The sequence below is a fragment of the Amblyomma maculatum genome, chromosome 3 (genome assembly GCF_055883805.1).
Source record: "Amblyomma maculatum isolate TAMU_Amacu chromosome 3, ASM5588380v1, whole genome shotgun sequence".
In the NCBI taxonomy this organism is placed as follows: Eukaryota; Metazoa; Arthropoda; class Arachnida; order Ixodida; family Ixodidae; genus Amblyomma; species Amblyomma maculatum.
In genome coordinates this window covers 214439526-214462414 of record NC_139346.1, presented here as the reverse complement: position 1 = coordinate 214462414, position 22889 = coordinate 214439526, and the positions used below count along the sequence as shown (strand labels likewise).

The window sequence follows — 22889 nt, the reverse complement described above, 5'->3', positions numbered from 1 at the left end:
CAAGGCACCTCCTTCCGTCGCTCCTGGATGCATCCGTTTTTCCAAGCCTACAAGGATTGCATTGCATACCACCGAAACTTGATTAGTTATCAGGAAGGGCTTGAACTGGTCCCTTTAAATAGTTTGCGCTTACTAAAACAGAAACAAGTTGAAACTCTGGTGTATTCTTTGGCTTCCTTCTTTTATTAAGACGATGGGGCATAAGGCTCCCCGACGTACAACAACCATGGCTGTAAATGTACACGAGTATACAAGTCTCATATAAACGCAGCAAAGCAGAGCGCGCGAGACTGTGGTAGTAGTAGAGATTCGTTATATGTACAAGTGGGGTAGGCATCAAATATGTCCCCGCAATTCCACATTCCACACGCTGTGTACACGAAGAGCGCTGTAAGACATGTGAGCCATGACACAGCGGTGGACACGTTGTACACTGTATAAAATACCTTGGCTGCACACGCCAAAGACACACACACAAATAAAAAGTACAAATCAGGTCGAGGTGCTCCGATACCGCTGTTATCAGCATGACAAAAAAACGTAGCACAACGAACCCCTCACGCACACAAGAAACACCCTATTAAACCCTAATGCCGCCTCATGTTCCACAATTTGGTGACGTCAAACGGCAAAGTGCATTCTAAAAGAAGTAAGTGCTCTATAAAGATGCTTTCGTCTAACTCCAACCACGGAACAGCAATGGAGGCTCGCGAAGATTGCAGTGGAACACAATATGCTTCCACGTTATAGAACTGTTTGGCTATAATTTGCATTCCACAGAATGGGACGGCCCAGGGCTCAAAAATGAGTGAAATGCCGAAGAAAAGGTTACCAGGGGCGCCTAGATTGAAATATTAATCGAAAAAAAAAAACACTGTTGCTTACGTTATACCCTGTCACCAATAGGCCAGCAATTCAATGTCAGGTGCGCATACGCCGCTGAGAAGCAAAAAGCATACACACAATATCGTAGAATTTTGAAGCACACACGAACAAATTGAAGCCGATTCTTATCATGAAGAAGAACCGCTCAGTACAACCAGCGCGTTCATTTTAATGAACGTGAGGGGCCCACAGATGGAGCCTCTAACGATAACGTGACTTTAACAATTTTCTTCTCAACAGAGTGAGGAGCAAATTAACAAACAGAAGTAACAATGTGCACGGAACCGAGAACTCGAGAGGCGATAAAAAAAAGGGTTATTTTTATTTGCTTGCTTTGTAGCTCCGAACTTTAAGTACAACTTGTTTCACCTGCTACGTCACATAATTGAGAACATTGCCCGAAACGCCGCGCTGCGCCCAGCCAGTTGAAGGTAAGGCCCTTTAGATGGAGTTCGTCGTGCGTGGCGTTCAACGCCATTCACGGGCCAAATAAAGATTTTGGCCAGATTTAACGCAGAAACGCACGAGGCTGTTTTCTCGCAGCGACCGTGTGTTCGGCTGCACTCTGCACGTCCCTTGACTTTAAAGGCAGACAAAATAAAGGTTCGTTCCCTCTCGCCACATTGGCACAAGATTGAGCAGGGTATGTGCAGGCTCCTTCAATATGAACAGAGTTTGTGAGATTACTTCATAAATGCGCGCGACAGGCGCAATCTCATTTTGGTGTTTTCTAACTTGCCATATAAAATCCAAACTTATTTTCATCAATAGCAAAAATAACAAAAATAGACCCTTCAAGCAAACTTTTCTTTTATGTTGAAGATACGTGCAAGCACCACGACTTACAAGCAAGAGAAATAAAAATGCCTGGTGCCAAAGATATCACTTTCGTTCGCACTACCCAAGCCGCCAGGAGACAAAATGTAGAACCTTAATGACGCTGCAATCGAATTTTTTTTTTCTCACCTGCTGCAAAGTAACAGTACGGCCCCATATCAGCGCATCAAAACTGCTTGTAATGACAAGCAAAGGATTACAAAAATAAAACGATAACAAAGTCATTTCTTCTCTTGCAGGAGAGGGGACGCAGAATGAATAGCTCCTCACCGTCTTCACAGCCCAGTAAGATACTCCTAGTGACGCCACTCTTCTAGATGCTGGCCCAGGTGGCGGGGCTATGAAGCGGAGTACTTTATCATGTTTCAACACTGTTGAGTAAACGAATTTATAACTATTGCCGTAAATAACATCACCCAGGCATATACTTGGCCAATAACAACTAAGGACGCCAACGCCAACTCTGGCGATGCTTCTGCTCAGGGAAGAAGCGGCAAGAAAATGTCCCTATCCGCAAACTACGTGAATTAGCAGATTGCACACTTATCGAATGCATGACGCTAAAAATATATCATGAACACTTCACTTACTTTTATAGGCACACAACAATTTCAATAGTAATGATATTAATAGCCCAAACGCAGATCGTTACAGACAAACAGCTTTGCTCCATGGTCGAGGAAGAGTTTTTGTAAGCAGAGCTCGAGTCTTTCAGATCGGGATGTGCTGCGTAAGCACTCAAGTGTCATTATAATGCTAAAAAAGCAACAGTTGAAACACTTCGACAGCGGTGGTATGTCTCATGCACGCACGTTAAGACGCTGGTGTGAAATCAGTTCAATTAAGCTACTTCGCTTCTTCAGGTACTGAGGAAAGAGCTGCTCAGCAACGAACAGTTTGACGGCGCACTCAAGACTGAGAGAGAGTTTAGAGTCAGGGCCGAGAATGAAGCGAGAGATTCCACGCTCGCATTATTACAAGCGGAAATGGGAGCCTTAGCAAGTGCCTACAGGCCGTTGCATTGAGCACAGACATTGTCGACTCGCTTCCTCTCTGAACTGTTGCAGACAGGCTACGCAGCCGCTTCCAGCGCACAAGTGCCCGATGCACATACAGTCTAGCGGGTAACATGGCAACGGCCAAGGAAGAATTAAACGTAGATGCTTCTATCTCGCAGCTAATTTTCGCAATGTTTCATTTGTGAAGGCCCATTCTTCGAATGAAGATATTTTTGGCATCATTTTTCGCGTGAGCGCTTCAGTGAAGCCGCCTTGCTACCCGAGTGAGCGTTGTTCTCGTTATTTTTTTATTTTTTTTTACTCAAGCTTGCCATAAGGCTTTCAAGCTAATGAAGCGAAGTTTACTTTGGGATCACCACATGCATGATCCGTTCTGCTGAATACAACGCGTAAAATCTCACTATTCACAGGTTTCCTTCTCAACACGCCGGGTATAAAAACACTTTTTTGTTGTCAATTAAATAAGCGCACATCAGTTAGCAAAAGGAATGCGGTGCTGCTCGTCGGACAGAGGACACTTTGAGAGGACGAAAAGCAACAAAGTAAATGGCCTTCTGGGGTTTAATTCATAGCTTAAGCAGCGCAGAGGCACAGGACGAAAGAGAGCACACAGCAGCAGTAAAAGATGACTGTGCCCCCAAGTTTTCCAGCACCGCGGTCCTCAGCAAGGACAAATGTCAGCTCACAAGTTAAATTCCAGAAGGTTTTCATATACAGAGTAACAAGAACGCTAAAAATAGGAATCTATCGGTAACACTCGAGGATAACTGATTTACTATTTATGTGGCGAAGCCACGTATAGCCCCTCTCGTGAGTATATTATAAGCGAAGAGCGTGTTTTTGGTTCTTTTTCTTTAAGTACGCGATAAGCAGCATATAACTGTTTCTTTCTTTTTCTATTATTCTTTTAATTATTACTGGAGTAGAATAGGCTTATATGTTATGTTTCTACGAAGACAATTCCATTTGCGAATTTGCAATGTAAATAGGGGGGCTTGTGCATGCTTCCTGCCTCGTCCTCTATCAGCGTGTTTAGGCTATGAACCATTACCAAACCGCCCAAATCGCAGCCTTGTTTGATTTCTTGCAGTTTTTTTAACTCTGGTAAACGCGACATCGTCAAAGCTTACTCACCATGCGCCGAGAAGTTACTAACGCTATTGAAGTGTACAGGCACAAAGGGAATTCATCACCCTGGACGCTACACGCAGACACGCGCCGCCATTACGTGCCATACATCGTTCGACAGGGCAGCAACGGCGAACGCGGCACGTGCAACAATGAACAGGCAGACTTAGCGTCCCCTCCCCTCTCTGCATGGGCGAGAACGGTCGCCGCAGTTAGGAACTGTCCCCATTCGCCGTGACGTGATGTCACGTCGTCGTCGTCATTGCCGTCGTCATGACCTCTTCCGAAAGGGTAGCGTTGAGCAGCGTGGCTATCGCGGCCTCAGTGGCGTTGCTGGCGACCATTGACGGAACAGCTGAGATGCCGAAGTCCTTGGTGGCCCAGGATGGAAACCGGTAGAGGTCGAAGACCAGCGGTCCCACCGTGTGAATGGTGGCTAGTTGTACTAGCACGCATGCGACGTTCATGAAGAAGCCCATCTTCATCTGCGCGAGAAAACACGGTCAAAATAGACAATCGATAGTTAACTGAGTGAACGGAAAGGGTGTAGCGTTAAGCCTACTATCGCAGCTACACATGCGTGTGGACTTCTACGCGTTAGTATCAAAGAGGCTTAGCGGAGGCAACCTCCTGTTGGAAGAGGATGTCGACGCCTCGGAATTTCTTTACAGCGTTAGACTTTGAGGGGGATGTCATTCTTTTGCGAGCTCTGAATAGCCTCAAAGCAGAATTCGAAATTCTCTGCATACGTTCGTCAAACATCAATCAAAAGGCGCAACATGAACGGAGCCCTACAGTACTAGTTGACAGCAAGGGGTCGACCTGAAGCTCGTACCCCAATGTCAAATACGTCAAGCTCCTAAAACACCTGACGTCTGACAATACCGCGCTTTTAAGAACAGACCGCGTGGAAGCAGACCTCGGTAGCGATAAACGTGAGCGTATAGCTCGACACTCATTGGCTCAGCTCGCGATGAAGGCCCACATAGGTACATGAGTTCACAAAGGTGGTCTGGAAAACGTACCATGTCTACGGTCCTCAGCCTTCCCATATCGCAAAGGATGGCGTTGGCTCCGGTGGCGATTGGCAACATGAAGGCAAACAGGCAGCACGCCTTGACAGGCATCAGGAAGTAAAGGGGATGGACGCGAGTCGCCACGGCCTATGGGAAAGGAGGCCCAGCCAAATGTTAGACCAAATCCGATCTGCGCCCATTCTAAGGGCGATTCGAATTCACAGAGCGCCACAGTTTCTCAGCAGCATATGTTTGCGTTACATGAACTGCAGCTCGGCTGCATAGCTTATCAGTGTAGTTGTCGTTTCTAAAAAAATGGTTAATCTTGCTTACAGCGCCTTACCACACACACGGTCTCTCGAAGATGACCCTTATAAAGGATTGCTCATGCAATATCTCCTCAGAAGAGACCTTAAGGTGTTACTATATACACAATTATTTCTGAGTGTTGATAAAGAATCAAAGCAGCATGCTATAAGAGAAAACTTCGACAGTAATGCGACTGGAGGAAGAGAAGGAAAAACATTTATTCTATATTTCCTTATCTTCCTGTGTGGAACCCTCAGTTCAGGGCTCCATGTGCCGCCTCAATCCTGCAGGCCCGCCAGAACAGCTGTCGCTGGTCTAGTGGATTGGTGCTAATGAAACGGTCTCAGAAAGGTGTAAATGCATGTCAGTCCATAAGTCCATTGACCACTGCAATCCTCTCGCCCGCTCGATTAGCCGGCGTTGTTCGGTCGGCTTCGTGCGGGACAAGGCATCTTCCCAAGAGGAGAGGGTGGGGTCAGTTATAGGTGGAATGCCGCCGGGTGGTTTTGAGCAGGCCCAAACAGAATGATATAGTGTAGGTTGGTGTTGTTGGCAGGTGGGGCATTTTTCTGGGTAGCGGCTAGGAAAAACAAATGTTTGTGGTACAGATTTGTATACGTGTAAGTCTGCAGTTGTCACCATGCCACAGCTTCGGCATTGGTGAGTGCTGAGTGCGGCGGTGGCAGTGTTGTACTTTGTGTACTGTAATATAGTGTAATGTGGGTGTAAGACTGTAGAACTGTGCTGGCGTCCTCTCTGTCTATTTCTTCCTCCGCTTCCGTCGACAGCGTCCGGAAGGTTGCTGCTCGGGCGAGCGCGTGCGCACTTTCGTTGCCAGGAAGAGAGGAGTGACCAGGGGTTCAAACGATTTCTACAATGGGAAAGGTATCACAGTGTGTAGGTGAGAGCATGCCTGAAGCCTCCAAAGACAATGATTCTTCGAGAAGGCGCGACACGCAGCCTGTGAATCTGTGATTATGGTATATGTCGGACTGATGTGATGTTTGTCACGTTTGTCCATTTGGTGTATGAAGGCGAGTACTACCGCTATGGCGGTCTCCGCAGCCGTCGTGCTCGAGTTCCTACCACGAACGGAGCCCGTGATCTTGAATGAACCGATTCGAAACCAATGCGCTCATATTTCCGTTATGGTACGACTGATGTCCCAGAAGCAATTCCTCCCACTTTTTGTTTATTCAGCTATAATTATTAGAAAACTTGCACGCAATTACGAGGCTTAGTAATGCTAAATTTCAGCGCAGCACTTCAGGTATTCAGTTTTTTTCCATATGTATTCATCCCAGGCATATCTCCCTGCAGCTGCAACGGAGCTGGGGAGCCACTACCGCTGCTCATTTTGTTCGCTCAAACCACGGTTGAGAGCAGCACAAACGTGGTGCGAATGCGCTTGCCACGTGATTATAGTGCGAATGTCTTTACAGTGCGCTAAGGTGTCTTCTTAAAGGTTTGACAATGATAGCGACAGAAAACAGAGAAAGGGGAAAAGGAATGGGGAAAACTAACGAGAGGGGCGGAAAAAGAAACACGAGGACGTAGGAGGCATTTTGCCGCCCCGTGAGCTCAAAAAGTGCGAATACCCCAGAGGAGCGGATCAGCGCGCGCAAAGGCAAACAAGCAAACGACAACCATGGTGGGTGGTCAACAACCCAAAACGGCGAGCCAAAACGAAGCGAACCCGCCATCAGCCTAACCCGCCATCACGTGGACGGCGCGTTCGCCCCGTGTTGGGTCGCGTTTTCTCTGAGCTAGATAGCTCTGTAGAGAAGAATGCTGGTCATCTCGGCTTATTCGTACTGCTCGTAAACAAATATAAAATTCCACCCAAACTATCCTGCTGGGAATCGTTTTGATTATGCTTATAATAAGGTGCACATTAGAAAAACTGTCTTCGAGAATAGAGCATTGCTTTTTTTGTCATAAAGAGGAAATCAAATAAAATAAGAAGTGAATTGAATACCACTGCGCCTCGCAACGAAAAGCAAATACAAGATAGAGAAAAAGGTAAACCGTCACTGGCGTTCTCCATTGAAATTGCTACAAATAGCGAATTTATTCCACTTTAAGCAATCACCAACACTGCCAAAAAGCAAAAAACGACTTTATAAGCATTGGGAAGGCTTTCAATATTGTAAAAGCTATTATGCAACTAAATTCAGCAAATCGTAAACCGAACTTTTGATGCTTACTTCTTAAGGGGAGACAAGCACCTCTGTAGAGTGAAAACATGCATTCAATTTTGTATTTATTTTTATATTTCCAGAATACATAATGCAATATATTTTAGTGCCTGATATTTATAAAGCGCTTAAGATGGTTTTAAGTAGAATTCGATAAATACAGAAGATAGCGGTAGTTGTTTTTTTATTCGAATCAAAGATATCTCTTTCTTGATAATTTTGAATGTTGGCCGATTTCAATATAATATGAAAACATAAATGACAATTCCAGAGCTTCAACATTTTCATGAAATAAAAGCTAGTCCCGGATCATATATAGAAAAAACTTTCAGTGGCAGCACTCTATCAAGTCGTGCCACAATGAAAGGATGAATATTGACAATATTCAGAACAAGCATTCAGTTTTATACTTTTATAATTTTAAACAATGTAATACAACAGTTTTTACGTCATAATATTTCTGTGGTATTGAAGATTCTTGAGCGGGATTTTTATAAACCTCAAAGATGACTTTTTAAATTAGAATCAAATCTGCACCTTGCTTACTATTTTCAAATTTTGGACGAATTTGATGCGTTGTGGAGAACACATCTAGCTGCATAGAGCTCCCAATTTTGCCTTAAATCAAGGAAATAAACTGAACAACAAACAGAAAATTATTTAATGTGAACAAAATAAAGCAGAAAGCCATTATGTAAGGTTGAAAATGGACTTTTTGTACCGCGTCGCTTCTCGAGCAATGTTTGCAATAGTTTACTAAATCAACTGCCATAACAAAACAAAGTTTTTAATAATCCCCATAAAAGTAAAAGTTGTATAAACTTAATGAGTAAAAACAATGGATTAAAAATTTCAGTACGCACGCAGCTGGTCTCCAAACATTCAACTTTTTGAAATGACTAGAATAGCGTTTTCTACCTGTACTGATATACGATTTTTCTCCCGAAAATACTACGCCGTATCTTGCAAAATTAAAACTCACTCCTTTGTGCTGAGATATTTGCTCACCACATATAAAGGTTTTATTGAAAACAAGAAATGGTCATGGGAGCTCGATTAACGTTATCTACACACACTCATGCCTGTATACTGGTCGTTCCAGCTAAATGTAACCAAAATGTTAAAAAATGCAGTTAACCCTAGCACAGTGAAACCAATTCAGGGGTGTTGAGAGTCGCCTCTGAACACCTCTGATATCTGCAGCATTTTTTTCGTTTACTAAGGTTAATTGATTAGTAAAGACACCTATTTTTTATTAAGGTCATGAAAGAAAAAGTGTCAATGCAAAAGTTGTAGATCTCGAAACAAAAAAAAGGCTGGCTATTTTGTTTCCATCCAACTAGCATTTACATACAGTGATATCGATGGATGGATGGATGGAATATAGGAGCGTGCCCTTTGAAACGGGCTGGTAGCAGTTGCTACCATGCTCATTTTCCTCCTATATCTTAATTATTATTTTAGATTGGTTAACTATACCATCATTCTATTTATTGGATTTTTGTTTCTACATTAGTAACATTATGTCACTTTTCTGCTTTTAAGCCACCAATCTTCCAATCGTTTTTTGCTATCTTCCATCGCAGGTTCAAACATCCGGCCACTGGTATCTCTAAACTCCAGAGCTTCCAGAAGAGTGACTGAGCCTGTATCGACTTCCGGATGGATACCATTACATCAGAGTATCTTTACTAGCCGAAAACGGCACCTGGCGCTATAAACAAAAAAGAAAAAACCTCTTTGTGACAGCGGCGTCAGATTGAAGCCTCGAGACAAGTCCGAGATAAGAAAATTCGCTTTTCTGGGGCGTGCTCTCTACGAAGAAGCTGGTTGTACGCACTTGGCGAATGATTTAAAATAACAGCTGGTCATGTGACAGCATTTTTTTTGAAGGTCTATATATAGGGCGCCGTAAGTCGTAGCGTGAAGGAAACAGCGTAGCTAATCGCTTTTCGACAAGATCTACAACTTTTCTATTGACACTTTTTATCTCAAGGCAACAATTAAAAGCACTAAGTATTATTTACTAATTAATTTTGGTGACCAAAAAATACTGTAGATTAGCATAAGCGACTCTCAACAGCGCTGAAGGTCATGTAATCTAGCAGTGGCCCAGCCTATAATCGTCCCCAACGAGAACTTCAGAAGGCTAGCGCAACCCAGCAACCGACGTCTCGAATAGGGGCCACGATGAGTCAGCAAATGCCAGCTGGTATCAGTCACGAGGTGCCCCCACTTTCGTGCGTTTCGAAGTCTTTGCGTTGACATTCGAGTCTAATCTGCGACTCAAAAAATATGCATTTAGATATAAATATGCATTTGTTAGCCATTTTATGCATATTTTGCATTTGTTATTTAGGACGAGAACCCTGACGCTTTTGGAAACCTTTCTGCCCATAACTTGTGGAAACCACTACCAGCTCCGAATGAATTTCGAATTTAAATTAAACGAAAAAAAAATAAAGAAGCAAGGAAATCAGCTCCTCGAGGCACTAGGCCATTTTCAGCGCCATTGTTCTTGATGCGCTGCTCACCAGTTCACTGATGATGGGCGTGAGGATGCCAGTGACCACATAGGTGCTGACCACTTCGGTGAGGAAGCAGCCGCTGAAGCAGAGCAGGACCAGCACTAGTCCGGAGGGAAGGTCTCGCAGGCCGTTCAGCGTGTTTATCACGATGGCCGACAGGCCGGAACGCTGCGACGCAAGTGGATGAACTTGAGCGAGAAATACAGTCAAAATTATTTCATACGCTCCATGTGCAGCACATAGATTTCTGTTGGGCAGATACTAAAAGGAAGCACAACTCAAGTTAAAAATAGACATGTCATTCGACCTTAGCTCCAAGTTGTAGCCAAATAGAACAGAAGCAATATGTTATGCGTAGTCTTCATTATTGAACGACTAAGAGCATTTTGGATCAACACAAAAAGGGCATAAGAATCACCACAGTTTGTCCATTTTACTTGGTCTTGAGGCCGAGGGAGCGTTGCAAATAAAGGAATAAATCATTACTATCCAGTGCCAGTACACATAGTTTCCTTTGGATAGATATAGTGTTCTTTTCTTGCAAGAGTAATTCTAGTGCAATCTAGCCAGTAAGTCATCTGAATCGTTAAATAGTAAAATTGTGTATACTTAGATCCGTAAATCAAATTTGAGTCATAGAATCGCCATTGGGAAGTTCTGCCTTATTTTTCCACGCATATCTGATCGTGTTTACTCTTAAGGCGAACTATGTGACCTGAAAAAATTATGGGGTGGCTACTACCACCCTTCGCAGCTGTTTGGGGCCCTCCCTGAGCATAGCATGCGTGATCCTCACAAGGAGCAGTTTAGGTGTAGGGAGCGTGAGCGCGCCTACAAGCGCGTCTTTAAAGAGGTGCCACGCGCTTACGCGGTTCCTATAAGCGAGCTCGTGATTTCGCCGAAGAACACCACTGGCGGGGTCAACGCGCGCATCTTCTACTACGATAGCAAAGCATTTAAATAATAGGATGCTGTGGATGTCCCACTATAGTGAAACAATGCAGATGGTTTAACTCAGTTTAACAAAACTTGAAGTTGGGCTAGATGGTGCATTGTAACTTGACCGAAGATAAAGCGCACGGGAAGACACACACACGTGCGCTTTATCTTCGGTCAAGTTAACTCAGTTACACAAGTAATATCGTGGAGCAGCAAGGGGTTTTGACAGGATTGCATTTTCTGTGTCTCGTTCTGCCCTGGATCCTCAATTAATAAACACCATTTTGCTGTGTTAATCAGGCGACCATGATTCCGGACCATAGATTGTTCCAAAACCACTGCAGAATGTGCAGTGTAGAAAAGCGAAAGCCTGAGCCTTGCTGCTGCACAAGGTGCATCGCGCGCGTCGAGCACAACAAGCGTTCTGTTGAACGTATCAAAATTCATTGGCCTTCTATAAATGGTTCACAGGAAAGAAAAAGCGCACACTTGTGGTGTCTGTGGACACCTGAAGTCCTTCGGGAAGCTGAAAGATCAAATCCGCCTCAAGCATCGGGTTTTTGCGAGAATGCAGGTAGTAGTGCTGCAGCAGTTCAAAGTGGCTAGTAAATGCGCCGAAACGAAAGTTCAAAGTAGCCAAAAATGGACAGGGAGCCAGCCTGAAATTTTCTTCGCCAGAGAGGACCATAAAATAGCCAATTTCGCGAAAAAAAACAATTGGCTGGGGCTTATAGCTAAGGTTAAGCCTGGATATATCGAAGCGAAAAGCTTCGATTTCCGAAGATTTTGTCACTACCGACCCATGATGTCCGCAGCCTTCTGTGCACGTTCACCACCGCCCCTGCGAACGCTCCCCTTGTTGCGTATTCTGCCGCGTCAACATAGACAGCTCCTTCGCTCGTTGCGTATTTTTCATGTAGAGATATTGCCCTAGCTTTCCTCCTTCCTTCGTGGTGAGAAGGGTGCATATTCTTTGGTAGTGGTTTGATCGTCAGTCGCTTGCCAAGGAGTTTGGGTAGCTGTGTTTTCATGTCTTCGGGTGGAAGTTGCACGCCTATACCTAGGCGCTCTAGTATGGCTCTGCCTGCCTTGGTGCGCTTAAGCCGTTCTTTTTGCATTGTGAGGTGAGCCTCCTTGAGCTCCTCTAATGTATTATGTATTCCCAGTCCCATGAGTCTTTCTGTCGATGTGTAGTTCGGTAACCCCAGGGCTGCTTTGTATGCTTGCCTAATTATTGTCTCGGCTTTGCCTTTCTCCGCAGCATCTAGTTTTAGGTATGGCAGTGCATATGCCATCCTGCTCAGGACAAATGCCTGCACTATCCTACAGAGGTTTTTTTCTTTGACTCCTCTCCTACGGTTGGCAATTCTTCTGATTAGCATAATTGACATATTAACTCATGTTTTTAGCTTTTGCAGGGTTTCTTTGTTTTTCCTGTTAGTGTAGATAACGCCCCAAGATCCTTACTGACTGCACCTCCTTGATTGGAAGTCCCCCCCCCCCCCCCCCCACACACACACACACACACACGTTAAGCGGGGTTGGGGGCGCTTGGCTCCTGGAACCGAGACCCGTGGGTTTTGGTCTGATGACCAGTAGCTCTGATTTCGGATGTGAGCATGATAGGCCTGAATGACCTGCGAGATCTGCGATAGTGTCTACCGCGCGTTGTAACATTTATTCTATCTGACCGTCATTCCCGTTGGTGGTCCGGAGTGTGATGTCATCTGCGTAGAATGTATGTCTCAGCCCAAGAATGGCTTCCAGTCTGGGTGGAAGCTTTATGAGGGAGAGATTGAAGAGAAACAGTAACAGTACCGATCGCTTTTCGCTTCAAAAGTAGCCAGCGACAAGCCTACCGCGCTATTCCTCTTTCGGTGTGGCGCCGACTGCCCGCCTGTCACAATAGGTCTAGTTGCACGCAGCGTCACGACAGGGCGCCAGTAAACCTTCCTGTTACGAGCATTAACACATGAGGGCGCTATGCGCGAGACGGCGTGGGATAAACCCCACGGGACAGATTGGCAGAAAAGAAGGTTGTCGACGTAGTAGTCACGTGTGTGGGAGTTGCGTGGCCACCACTTGTGACCATTTCATGCATTAGAGAGGCACTTACGAGGGCGAGGCGATAGATTACTCATTTACGTGAGTGGCTCCACAGAGCTAGAGGACACCGTCCCTGCAGAAGCTGCATTTCGAAATTCCAGTCCGTTGTACATCCTGCAAAATTAAATACAGGTTATCGAGCTCTGTCTTTTTTTTTAATTTGTTATAATTACTGCTGCCGTTTTTGCAGTCTTTCCGTCCTCCGTCTTGTGGTGTGTGACGCCGGTGAGAGCAATATGCAGAAGAGGTAGGTAGTAGAGAGGAGACGGTCAATCAAATTCAGCTGAAGGGGTGACACGGAGAGAGGAGATCACGAAAGCCAGCGAAAGAAATGGAGAGAGCAGAACAGGAAACGCGGCGGCCAACCAAACATGTGGTGAGGGGTGAAATGGTGGAAAGCGCTCTACATGCGTACTTTAGCAATTTTCACGAACTATAGGTGACGCCAAGACGTTTGGCCGACATAATTAGTCCAGTATCCCGTACCAAAATATCCCATAGTTATAACAGCAACTATTAGAGGCGCAGCCGTCTAGACAAGGTGGTGGCGGTAGGACCGACTGTGATCAGCCTGGCTGCAATAACAAGTTTCCTTCATTGCGCGACTGAGTCGCGTTGTTTTTCTGAAAGTGATCGCTCAGTACTAGCTCAATTTTTTTGCTAGTCGGCGAAAAAAAAAGCACGACAGAGTGCAGATCATTCGCCTGTTTCTGCAAACGGAATTGCACACGATCGGCGCCAGCCTCCAGGGATTTAGCGACGTAACGATAGCCCGCGCTGAGCATTCCTGCACGTCGTGAAACTAATGAAAATGCGACCCCGTCTCGGGTTAATGCTGTATTGTTGCAGGGAAGATGTATGAAGCTGAAACGTAAAATTTTGCAAGACGTTTCGAAATCATTGTATGACGGACGATAGGATTAGGAAAAGTAAGAGCCCTGGCCTAATGGGCATGTAGGCCCTGTCTCCTTTTTACCATTCTCTTAGCGGTCATTCCTCGCAGCCTGCGTTTAAAACTCATGGAGTGTACTCACAATTTCATTTTCAATGCACTAAAGTAAAAAAAAAAAGCGATCAATGAGATTCATGTGAAGGTAGCGCATTATGTATTAGTTAAATAACAAGGAACTCGCAGTTGCCGGAGAGGCAATGGCAACGTCCTTCCTATTAACAAAGGTAAATAAAAAGAGTCTCTCCTGGTCCCTAAGCAAACTATGATCGCCTCATAAAATTGAAGCCCCCCCTTTCTTATGGTGATGGGGAATTGGTTTTTGCAGGGTCTCCCAAATGATCAAACTAAACGAACTTAGGTCCTTCGTTATGGTTTTCTCACTGCATGCGCATCATTCGAAGTTCCTGCGATTCGATATGTTATGATCCCCAGGAGATGAGGCCCTTCACTCTCCCCCTACCCCATCGTTGGCATGACGCTAAAGCTGAAATGGTACGCGATGGTTTTGCTTTCGGCCGTCGGCTGCTTGTATTTCTATTTGGAAGTCCAGTACCGTTCACGTGTGGCCATTCGTGCATGCAACGTCCTTCTATGTGCATTCGTGAGCACATTTGTTTATAGGGCACAGGAGTGGTGTACTGATGAACAACTCATAGCGCGCAGCTATTGGGTTAATTAAGGAAATTGCGCTCGTTTCTCGCTTTTATTTTCTACGCAACTTCGCTTCAGCGCAAGCACTGACCATGAAATCCAGAAAATGCCGAAAAATTTCGCTTCTCTTTTGTTCCGCAGGTATCCGACTGAGCACTTCGTGAATATATAGCCTCCTAATGTCTATACAGGATTGCGGCGCGTACCGGACAATACTCGAGGCGTGGCTCGGAGGTGTGACAGCGCGAGTAGCACGCGTGGGTTTCAGTTCCTGCTTTCACTCGCTGGTAATCCAAATCCCAAGAGCTATTGGGATGAATTGGAACACACCAACAGGGTCCATGTAAACGTATCTCTCGCCGGCGAGTTAGCTCGACCACCCTCACCGCCTTACTCTTTTTCTTTCTTGCCAGCTCTTGCACCCGTGTCTCGATACTCCTGTGTCTCCAATTTAATGTTCTATTTTGCTTACCGTGAAACACAAGTGTTAGGAATAAATAAGCATGAATGCGATATTATAACACGACAAGAAAAAAGAAAAAGAAATACCAGCGCCTTAACTACGGCTTGCTTTACGACGCCATACAATATTTCGGGCCATCAGTTGCATCGTGGCTGCAATTACAGCAATTAGGCACGATTATCACCCCATGGTTCAATTGACAGAAATCAAAGCTATAATGACATCGAGTCGTTAATTGGAAGAGATTTTTTGAATAAAAATGCTGCAGACACACTTTCATCAACGGTTGGACTTGCTTGGCAATTCTCAGTTTGTGCACCAAAAGCTGCCTTCTTTTCAAGCTGCTGGCAGTGTGAAAGCAGGGCGACGACACCATCCAGTTTTCCCTTTTTTTTTTTTTTTTTAAAAGAAAGCAGAGCTACGACACCAACCAGTTTTCCCTTTTTTTTTTTCTTTTTATGTCCAGAAAAGCACGTAGCAGTGCTACCGAGCTTTCTTTCTGTCATGACGTTCCGTTTGCGATAGCAGGCGTCTAGGTAGTAATAAAACCGATTAGCTTCATTTCAGGCAGAGCAAGTCGGTACCTGAGAAGCCTCGGCGATGGAGAGACATCCCCCGAAGAGAATGACGATGCCCCACGGCATCTTGGTGGAGAATTCCTTGAAGGATACCAGCGGCTCGCTACAGTGCAGGTTGCGCGGATCCTTGGGCAGCACGAACAGAAGGAAGCAAACGGCCAGTGCCGGACTGGAAGACTTGATTTTGCTGCAGGAAAATAAGAGATGGAAAAGACAGCAATAAACCAAGCACGAGCATAAAACCTGCGCATGAGTTTTCGGCGAGGCAATACTGCCAATAAAGAGGGCTCAAAATCTGAGTTAAGCTGAAAAACGAGACTACATCACTTTGACACTGGAAAGAATGTTATGGACAGCACTGAGTTCCTTCAACAAAGACAATTAGCTCGACCACAAATAAATATAGACTTTCTTTTGTCATCGCCCACTTCTCGATGGCAAATTACGTCCATCTCAGTGTCAGCGTACGAGGAACGAATAAAAAAAAACGCACCGTATCCCCATTTGCGGACAGCCGACCGCGATCTCTGACGCAGCACATCTCATGCCTCCCGGCAGGGTTGCCGCATTATCATTGATTCGAGCTCATCAAACAGTGAAGGACTAATGAGATTCTTCAAAATCATTCCCGTATGATGAGTATTGTTCCTGCTGAAGTTAGGAAGGGTGATGCCTACGTTAATTGACTATTCGACACGGTAGATGTACCTAGACCCTTTGATATGCTCGTTCTGTCAAAGGGAGACGACGCGCGTTGTTATCCGCAAATATAAAAATGCGCATGCTGATCCTGAAGCGTTTCCAAAGAAGTTAGCCTTTTTGGCTAACTTCTTTGGAAACGCTTCTTTCATGAGATGAAAAAAAAAAAAAAACGCGCAGAAATGAAACACTGCTGTCGCCTCCACTTTTGGAAGAAACTGAGCGGGACCACAGAGCCCACGATAGAGAGGCATTCACTTGGCAATGGTGATCTCGGAGTTCGTAAGGTCCCTAATTTGATCCGAGCGGTGTGAAAATATTGTTACTTTTCTCAGCAAATCATGTGGATATTGCTGCCGAACAAACACCAGCAAAAATAGAAGGGCCCGTAGAATAAAAATGGGCTATCTCTGTCAAACTGATAATAGCGTGAAAACACTGTCTTATTTTTTTAACTTGTTTGAACTCGCCGTTTTTACACGGTACTCACTTCATACAATCATTCTGTGGCTATGGGCCTGGTGCGCTGCACTTTCACTTGTGCATGTGGCGCCATCTCTAAGCCGCCGCGTAAAATGGTGTAGGGTTAACCATGGCCTCCGCGATGAGCTCCGGTGCAGCGGGGCGATTGGTCGCGGAGGCCATGGGTTTAACCCTACCCTTTGCGCCACCTGGGAGCCACCGCATCAGGTGATGGAGTTTTAACCCTACTTAATCCTGGTTTTAACGACCGAAGGAACCCGCCACAGTAACACTACGATTAAAACAGTCTGCTACCGACTCCAAGTGCCCGGGTTGGAAACCACTGCGATCGTTTCGTTAGTGTGAAAGTAGAAAAAGGGGTTATGGTCAGTCATTGGTCAGTCATAGGCTCAATCACTCTCTGTTGTCTGGCGAACCTGAAAGACCCGACGGGGAGACTCGCGCGTTGGAGCCGCTATGCCAGACTGACTGGATTTGAATTACCCGCACAAGGTCACGTGATGTTTACTTCACGAAACAGCTTAGGCAATCTGAGAGACGGCACAAACAAGTTCGGACAAGATTCTTGGTTGGTGGTCGTGAACGTGTGAATTCTTGCAAAATAAATGTTTACTAACTATACTATTTGGATAAAGCTACCTCGGAGCCCCCTCTAAGTGCACAGACGCAAAAGCGTTAGGTGGTCGCAATATAGTTGCCGCAAGAGAGTGAATTGGGCCGTCGGGCCGGTGCCCACCTGCCGTACTGCAGGAGATCCCCCCAGCCGGTCATGAAGTGAGGCTTGTAAAAAAACAGAAGGAGTATCACAGCAGCGAGTATGATGAGCACGGCGTACTCGGCGAAGCTCACGGAGCCCAGCCGCAGATATTGCTGCTGGATTTCCCGCCGGATGTCGTGCTTTCCCTGGATACAATTCTGGTTCTTCCTGCGAAAGGGTAACAAGAGGAGGTCAAAGGCCAGGCCGCCGGGCAGTTTTTTTAACCAATATTAAGGAGGTGTGTGCGCAATAGATTCTCGCATGCTGTCTAGTTTGCAAATAGAAGCATTTTGCGCATAGGTGCCTTAGTATTTCTCCAGCTAACTTGCAATTCCGGGGCCCGTTTCCCTTTCTTTTTTTTAGACAATTATGTCTTTAAACCATGCTTCATGAGGGTGCAATTTCATGAAAGCGTTCGTACACCACTGAAGTTATGAGCGCATGACTACTCTCTAAACCCCGTTCGCCTGTTCTACTGCTCCCGTTTCACTACGTTCTTTTGCATGTCCTCACTGTTGCGGCCGTATACTTACAGACAGCCACACAAAAGGCACAATGTACAGAGAAGAATTCTGACATGTCTTTCATTTCTACTGAGTTTTCATCCCTACTGTTCATAACAGATCTCTGGTCTCTTCTTTTTGCCAAAACATTCACGCTACTCGAGAAGGCAGGCCCCTTCAGCAATGCCTGTGTTCTATCGCACTCCCGCCAATAACCTCCATGGAAGAACGGCGCATTCACCCACCTGCTAAATCGAATGACGAGCCAAAGGTAGAGCCATCCGATGGCGGTGCAAACAATCATGGGAGGAACATTGTACAGCATCCACGTGGCTGACGTAAGCTCAGTAGAATGGGGGAACAGCCTGCGAAGAAGGAAAACGTACGACTGTCTACACATCCTTGCCTTACTGCTAGGTAGACACCATAATAATCAACTGCCTAGTACCACTTTACATAAATGTATGTCAATATACACTAGGTGCTCCTTTGGTGCTGTTTGCAGATTTCCATTTTATAAACTACGACGCACCTTGTGAGGTCTGTGAAAATGGGTTGTACAGATAGGCAGGCATCATCACGTTCTAATGATCAGACGATTTACTTTTTCGTTGACCCAATTTGGCAAAACCTAACTGCAATATAGCTCTTGCAGAAGTGTGTAAGCATTGTCTTCGGAAACGGTGATGCATTTAAAGAAATTTTCAGTTGCCCTGTAGCCTGACTGTGGAAGCGTTTTCTCGCACTGAGAATAAAGCTCGTAAAGTGTAACAGTTTTGCGACACAGCTTCTTAGAATGAACCTGCAGCTATCTGGTCTTAACCGTTTTTAAAGAGTACAACAAAGCTCAACAGAACTCGTCGTCGGAGATAGACGGAGGGCGAATCCTAGGTGCCGGAGAGATAAGAGGAACGTGTTGTAAAGCGGACCTGCGAAGTCTGTACTCGAGCTATGTTGTGTGCGTACTGAGTCACTTCTACTGTTATATGGATGTTCTGCATCTTCCCAACTAGTGCATTTTGCACGTAACAGTGAGTTTTAATTCTTTCAGCTCATATTACCTAAATACTCACCTAACCGCGTACATAACGTGAAACAAAATGCGCCTTTCTTGAACCGCTACAATTCTCTGCGCCAATATCATATCAAGGGCCTCGGTTCTGGGACTCCTGCTGCCATAGGTTGCACAATGCTGTTCTCGCCCCGCTGCCACTCTCATCACTTGCGAAATGGCAGGAGATTCGGCTGTCCTCAACTATAAGGCTGGGGATGGAAATGGCAGTTTAATTCTTAGGCAGCACAATGCGCTCTGAAGTAGAAGCTCAGATAGCCGCTGCGATAGCACACTTGGTAGGACAGCATCCGTTACGTGCGGATGTTAATGCGGACGTCCCCTGCCGATGTGAGTAGCATTTAATGCAGTGGCATTGATTTTCATCATGCGATTTGCCCCTCCGGGATGACTTAATGGTTAGGGCGTTCTCCTGCTAAACTCAGAACGCGAAAGTAAATCGCGGCCATGGCAGCCGCTCTCTCATAACGGCAAAAAGCAAGGCGCCCGTGTATTGTGAACGATGTCAAGGCGCGTTAAAGAACCACAGATGTTCGAAATTTTCAGAGACCTCCACTGCGGCGTCTTAGCCATAGCCTGAGCCAAGCAGCTGATCACCTGAGTCTCTTTGCGACGTTAAACCAACCTATAAACCAAATCAAATTAAACATCGCGAAAATTCCCGTCCTGCATGAGACACAAAATGAGCTTATCGGTTCACAAAGTGATATGGCCAAATGGTCATGTGGCATAGCTGAGCGCCGATCGGCCGACGGGATGAGGCTACGTGACACGCTAGCACCTGGCAGTTAGCAGGTTCGCTGGTTACGTGACAAGACCATGCTCCGTGCTGGGCACGGTGGCAGTATGTAGCTGCGCTTGATTATGTGACGATGCGTCTAGATGGCTGTTCGTCTCAGGCTAATCATTGCCACCACACTGTTTGCCGCAATGGATAATATCCACAGGCGGAAAGAACGAGCACAGGATTTCCCTGCAGACCGAGTATCGGCTGAATGCAGGCATAAATGCAGGCATAGAAGAAGCCGGCCGACTTTAGACTTTAATGTTAGTGCATTCTCAACGTTCGATATTATTAAGAAACCTCTCATTTTTCTTCTAGTTTCGGTTAAATAATGTTTCATATGAAGTATGAGTACGCTAGCATAATGCATGCTTCTTGTATTTATACATTTTTAGTTACAATGGCTCTTGTATAAATTCATATGTATACGTGACAAGAGACGGGCAATAGCTAACCCGAAGTGCGACGGCAATGCAACAGCACCGCCACCCGATGCATTTGGCAACCATCAAACAGAGTTTGCCATCATTCGTCCTTGGTTCGTTCTCAAGAACCTTCGAAAATTTGAAGAGATTCGCCTCGTCTGATTAAATTCTCCGTTAAAAGCAACCTTAATTCAATGATGCATGTTTAAGCAACAGCGCGAAAGGACAGAGACGAGTGGAAGGAGGTACAAAAGCCAGGTTGACAAAAAAATAGAGACTGATCTAGCTGGAACTGTATCCCGCATTTTCCGCTATGTGGACAATTTCCTTGTGGTTGGGGGGTCCCTGGAAACGTAGCATGTGGCACGAGTTCTTGAAGTCTTCACAAGAAATGGGTTGGGACTGAAATTCACCCACGAAATTCCTCAGGAAGGTGCTCTTCAGTTCCTTGATTTAAAATTGACGTTTCAGCCGGACCATTCTGTTGGCAGTATTCTCCCAAAAGTGAGAAGCCCTTGCTGAATTAAATCCTTTCCGTCTAAGCTTGTAAAAACTGGTATAGTTAATAGTTGTTTAAAGATGGCAGTGCAAAAGTCCTGCCCTCATCAAATGAGCACTAGTGTCGCCACTCATGTTAAGAGATGTAAGGAAGCGGGGTACCCTGACGCCGTTCTAGTGTCTAGTGCAGACAAAGTTATCCGAATGTTAAAATGTTCAGAACGCGGTTTGGAGATGCAAAAGGCTCCTAAAGAATGCAAGAATGTGGCCGTTATGCCATATTGCATGCCTTATCTCACAGAATAAAGAAAATGAGGGCTAGACACGGAGTGGATGTTTTCTTCTCAGCCCCTAACAAACAAAGAATTGGGGGCTGCCGTTCAAAAGAAGAGTAAAGGACGTAAAAGAAATAAGTGTAATATTAAGCATATAAGTGGATACGTTCCGTGTCACAATGGTGTGGTTTACCAAATTCCACTCTCTTGTGGCCGCACGTACATCGGCCAAACTGGCCGATGTATCAACGTTAGGCTCATGGAGCATTGTAATGCATTAGACAAACAAGCCACAAACCTATCGAAACATTGCTTCTCATGTAAATGTATTCCATTCTTTGCAGATGCAGAAGTGTTGTTTGTGCATAATCACCGGCGCACAAGAGAGCTGGCTGAGGCTTTCCATATCATCAGAAAAACGGACGGGTGTGCCAGCACACCATTCGAGACTTTATCCGCCAGAGAAATGAGCCTACTACGCAAAGGTTAAAGGTTCAGTGCACACGTGTGATTTGTAATTGATTTTATCCTGATAAGTAGGTCTAGGTTTGACGCATGTTTTTTGACGTTCCGCATGTGCGCTGATTGAGTAGAGTATAAATTAATGTGTGTTTTTCCTAAGAAAGACAGTTGTAAGTACATCGCCGTCGTTGTGTACCTCCTTCCACTCGTCTCTGTTCTTTTGCGCTGTTGCTTAAACAGGGATAATCACAAACTAGCCCAAACCTCCGTCCTGTGAGGCTCAAGCTAGCTTTCAACAAATTTGGGGGTCTTCTTTTACTCCTGGCTGCATTTTAAACACCAACGACGATCGCCATTATATAGTTATGCGCTATAAGTTGCCCAGGCTCCTATACTGTTTACTACTCACGTGACTGGCACCGCCTCCGCAGGAATGTCTGCTATGCTCTCGATGGTACACAAGCATGCACGGGCAGATGGCCATTTTTCATGTGGGCGGATGGCAGCACAAAATCAACCTATGACATTTAATATTATTTTCTGCTCCAGGAGGTACCTTTCTTTCGGGATGCGTGTCTTTCTGTGTACATCACAAAAAACAAAAACCTCTTCAAGCAGTCAGTTCCGTTGTTGAACGTGATGCCTCATTAATCAAAGTAAACACTGATAATAAAATCAGCAAGGCCATCGTATTCTTCGAAGTACCGTAGAGTGGCAGCGCTGGCTTCTAGTATTGTATAGGTTAACTACTTTCCTATTTTCTGCAACTTGGTATTTAGGCGCTCAAGCGAGTCGCCTGTAGCACAGCCACAAAATGATCGGCTGCGTACCGGTGGGTTGTTTCTGCCATGTCTCATTCTACGGCCGTGGTCAAAGAGATAAAATTCTGTGACACGCCAGCAGAAGGTGCCAACGAGGATCGCCACTGTCTAGACATATGCATGTGTGATAGCTCGTTACTGCGTTAGAATAGAACTTTTGTTGAAGCCGTCGCATTGTCATCGCAGGTGCTGCAGTGGTTACGACTGTTCCTCGGTTTTAACACAATACTCAGTCTACCAAGCAAGAATTCGGCATCAAGGCTGCAGTGTTGTCATCAACCCAATTTCGCATCAGGCTACTCACGTAGCGTTTTTCTGGGGAGCAGTTCCTAGTCGTTTACAACCTAATCAATGCTGTCTGGAAAAAAGAAACATAAGTACAGAAAACTGGCCTCCACACTGCGCACTTAAGCACTTAATACGAACGCAGAAAATTTCGTGCAAAACGCTGCGGATAGCGGCTGCAACCACAAGGGTCAACTTCCTGTGCCTTGAAGCTAC

At 45.4% G+C, this 22889-nt stretch overlaps 1 protein-coding gene across 3 annotated transcripts in view; it reads right to left on the bottom strand.

Moving 5' to 3' along the window:
- Positions 1 to 162: 162 nt before the first annotated feature.
- Positions 163 to 22889, bottom strand: part of LOC146197671 (solute carrier family 13 member 2-like) — a 124749-nt gene continuing 102022 nt past the window's right edge. For all 3 annotated transcript variants that reach the window (XM_084599581.1, XM_084599582.1, XM_084599580.1), the window contains exons 8-13: positions 18297 to 18416; positions 17528 to 17716; positions 15616 to 15796; positions 9927 to 10088; positions 4895 to 5032; positions 163 to 4354 (exon numbers count right to left, since the gene is read on the bottom strand). In XM_084599581.1, the coding sequence (XP_084455707.1) occupies positions 4115 to 4354; positions 4895 to 5032; positions 9927 to 10088; positions 15616 to 15796; positions 17528 to 17716; positions 18297 to 18416 (1030 nt within the window). In that variant the 3' untranslated portion in view covers positions 163 to 4114. The remainder of the gene's footprint in view (positions 4355 to 4894; positions 5033 to 9926; positions 10089 to 15615; positions 15797 to 17527; positions 17717 to 18296; positions 18417 to 22889) is intronic.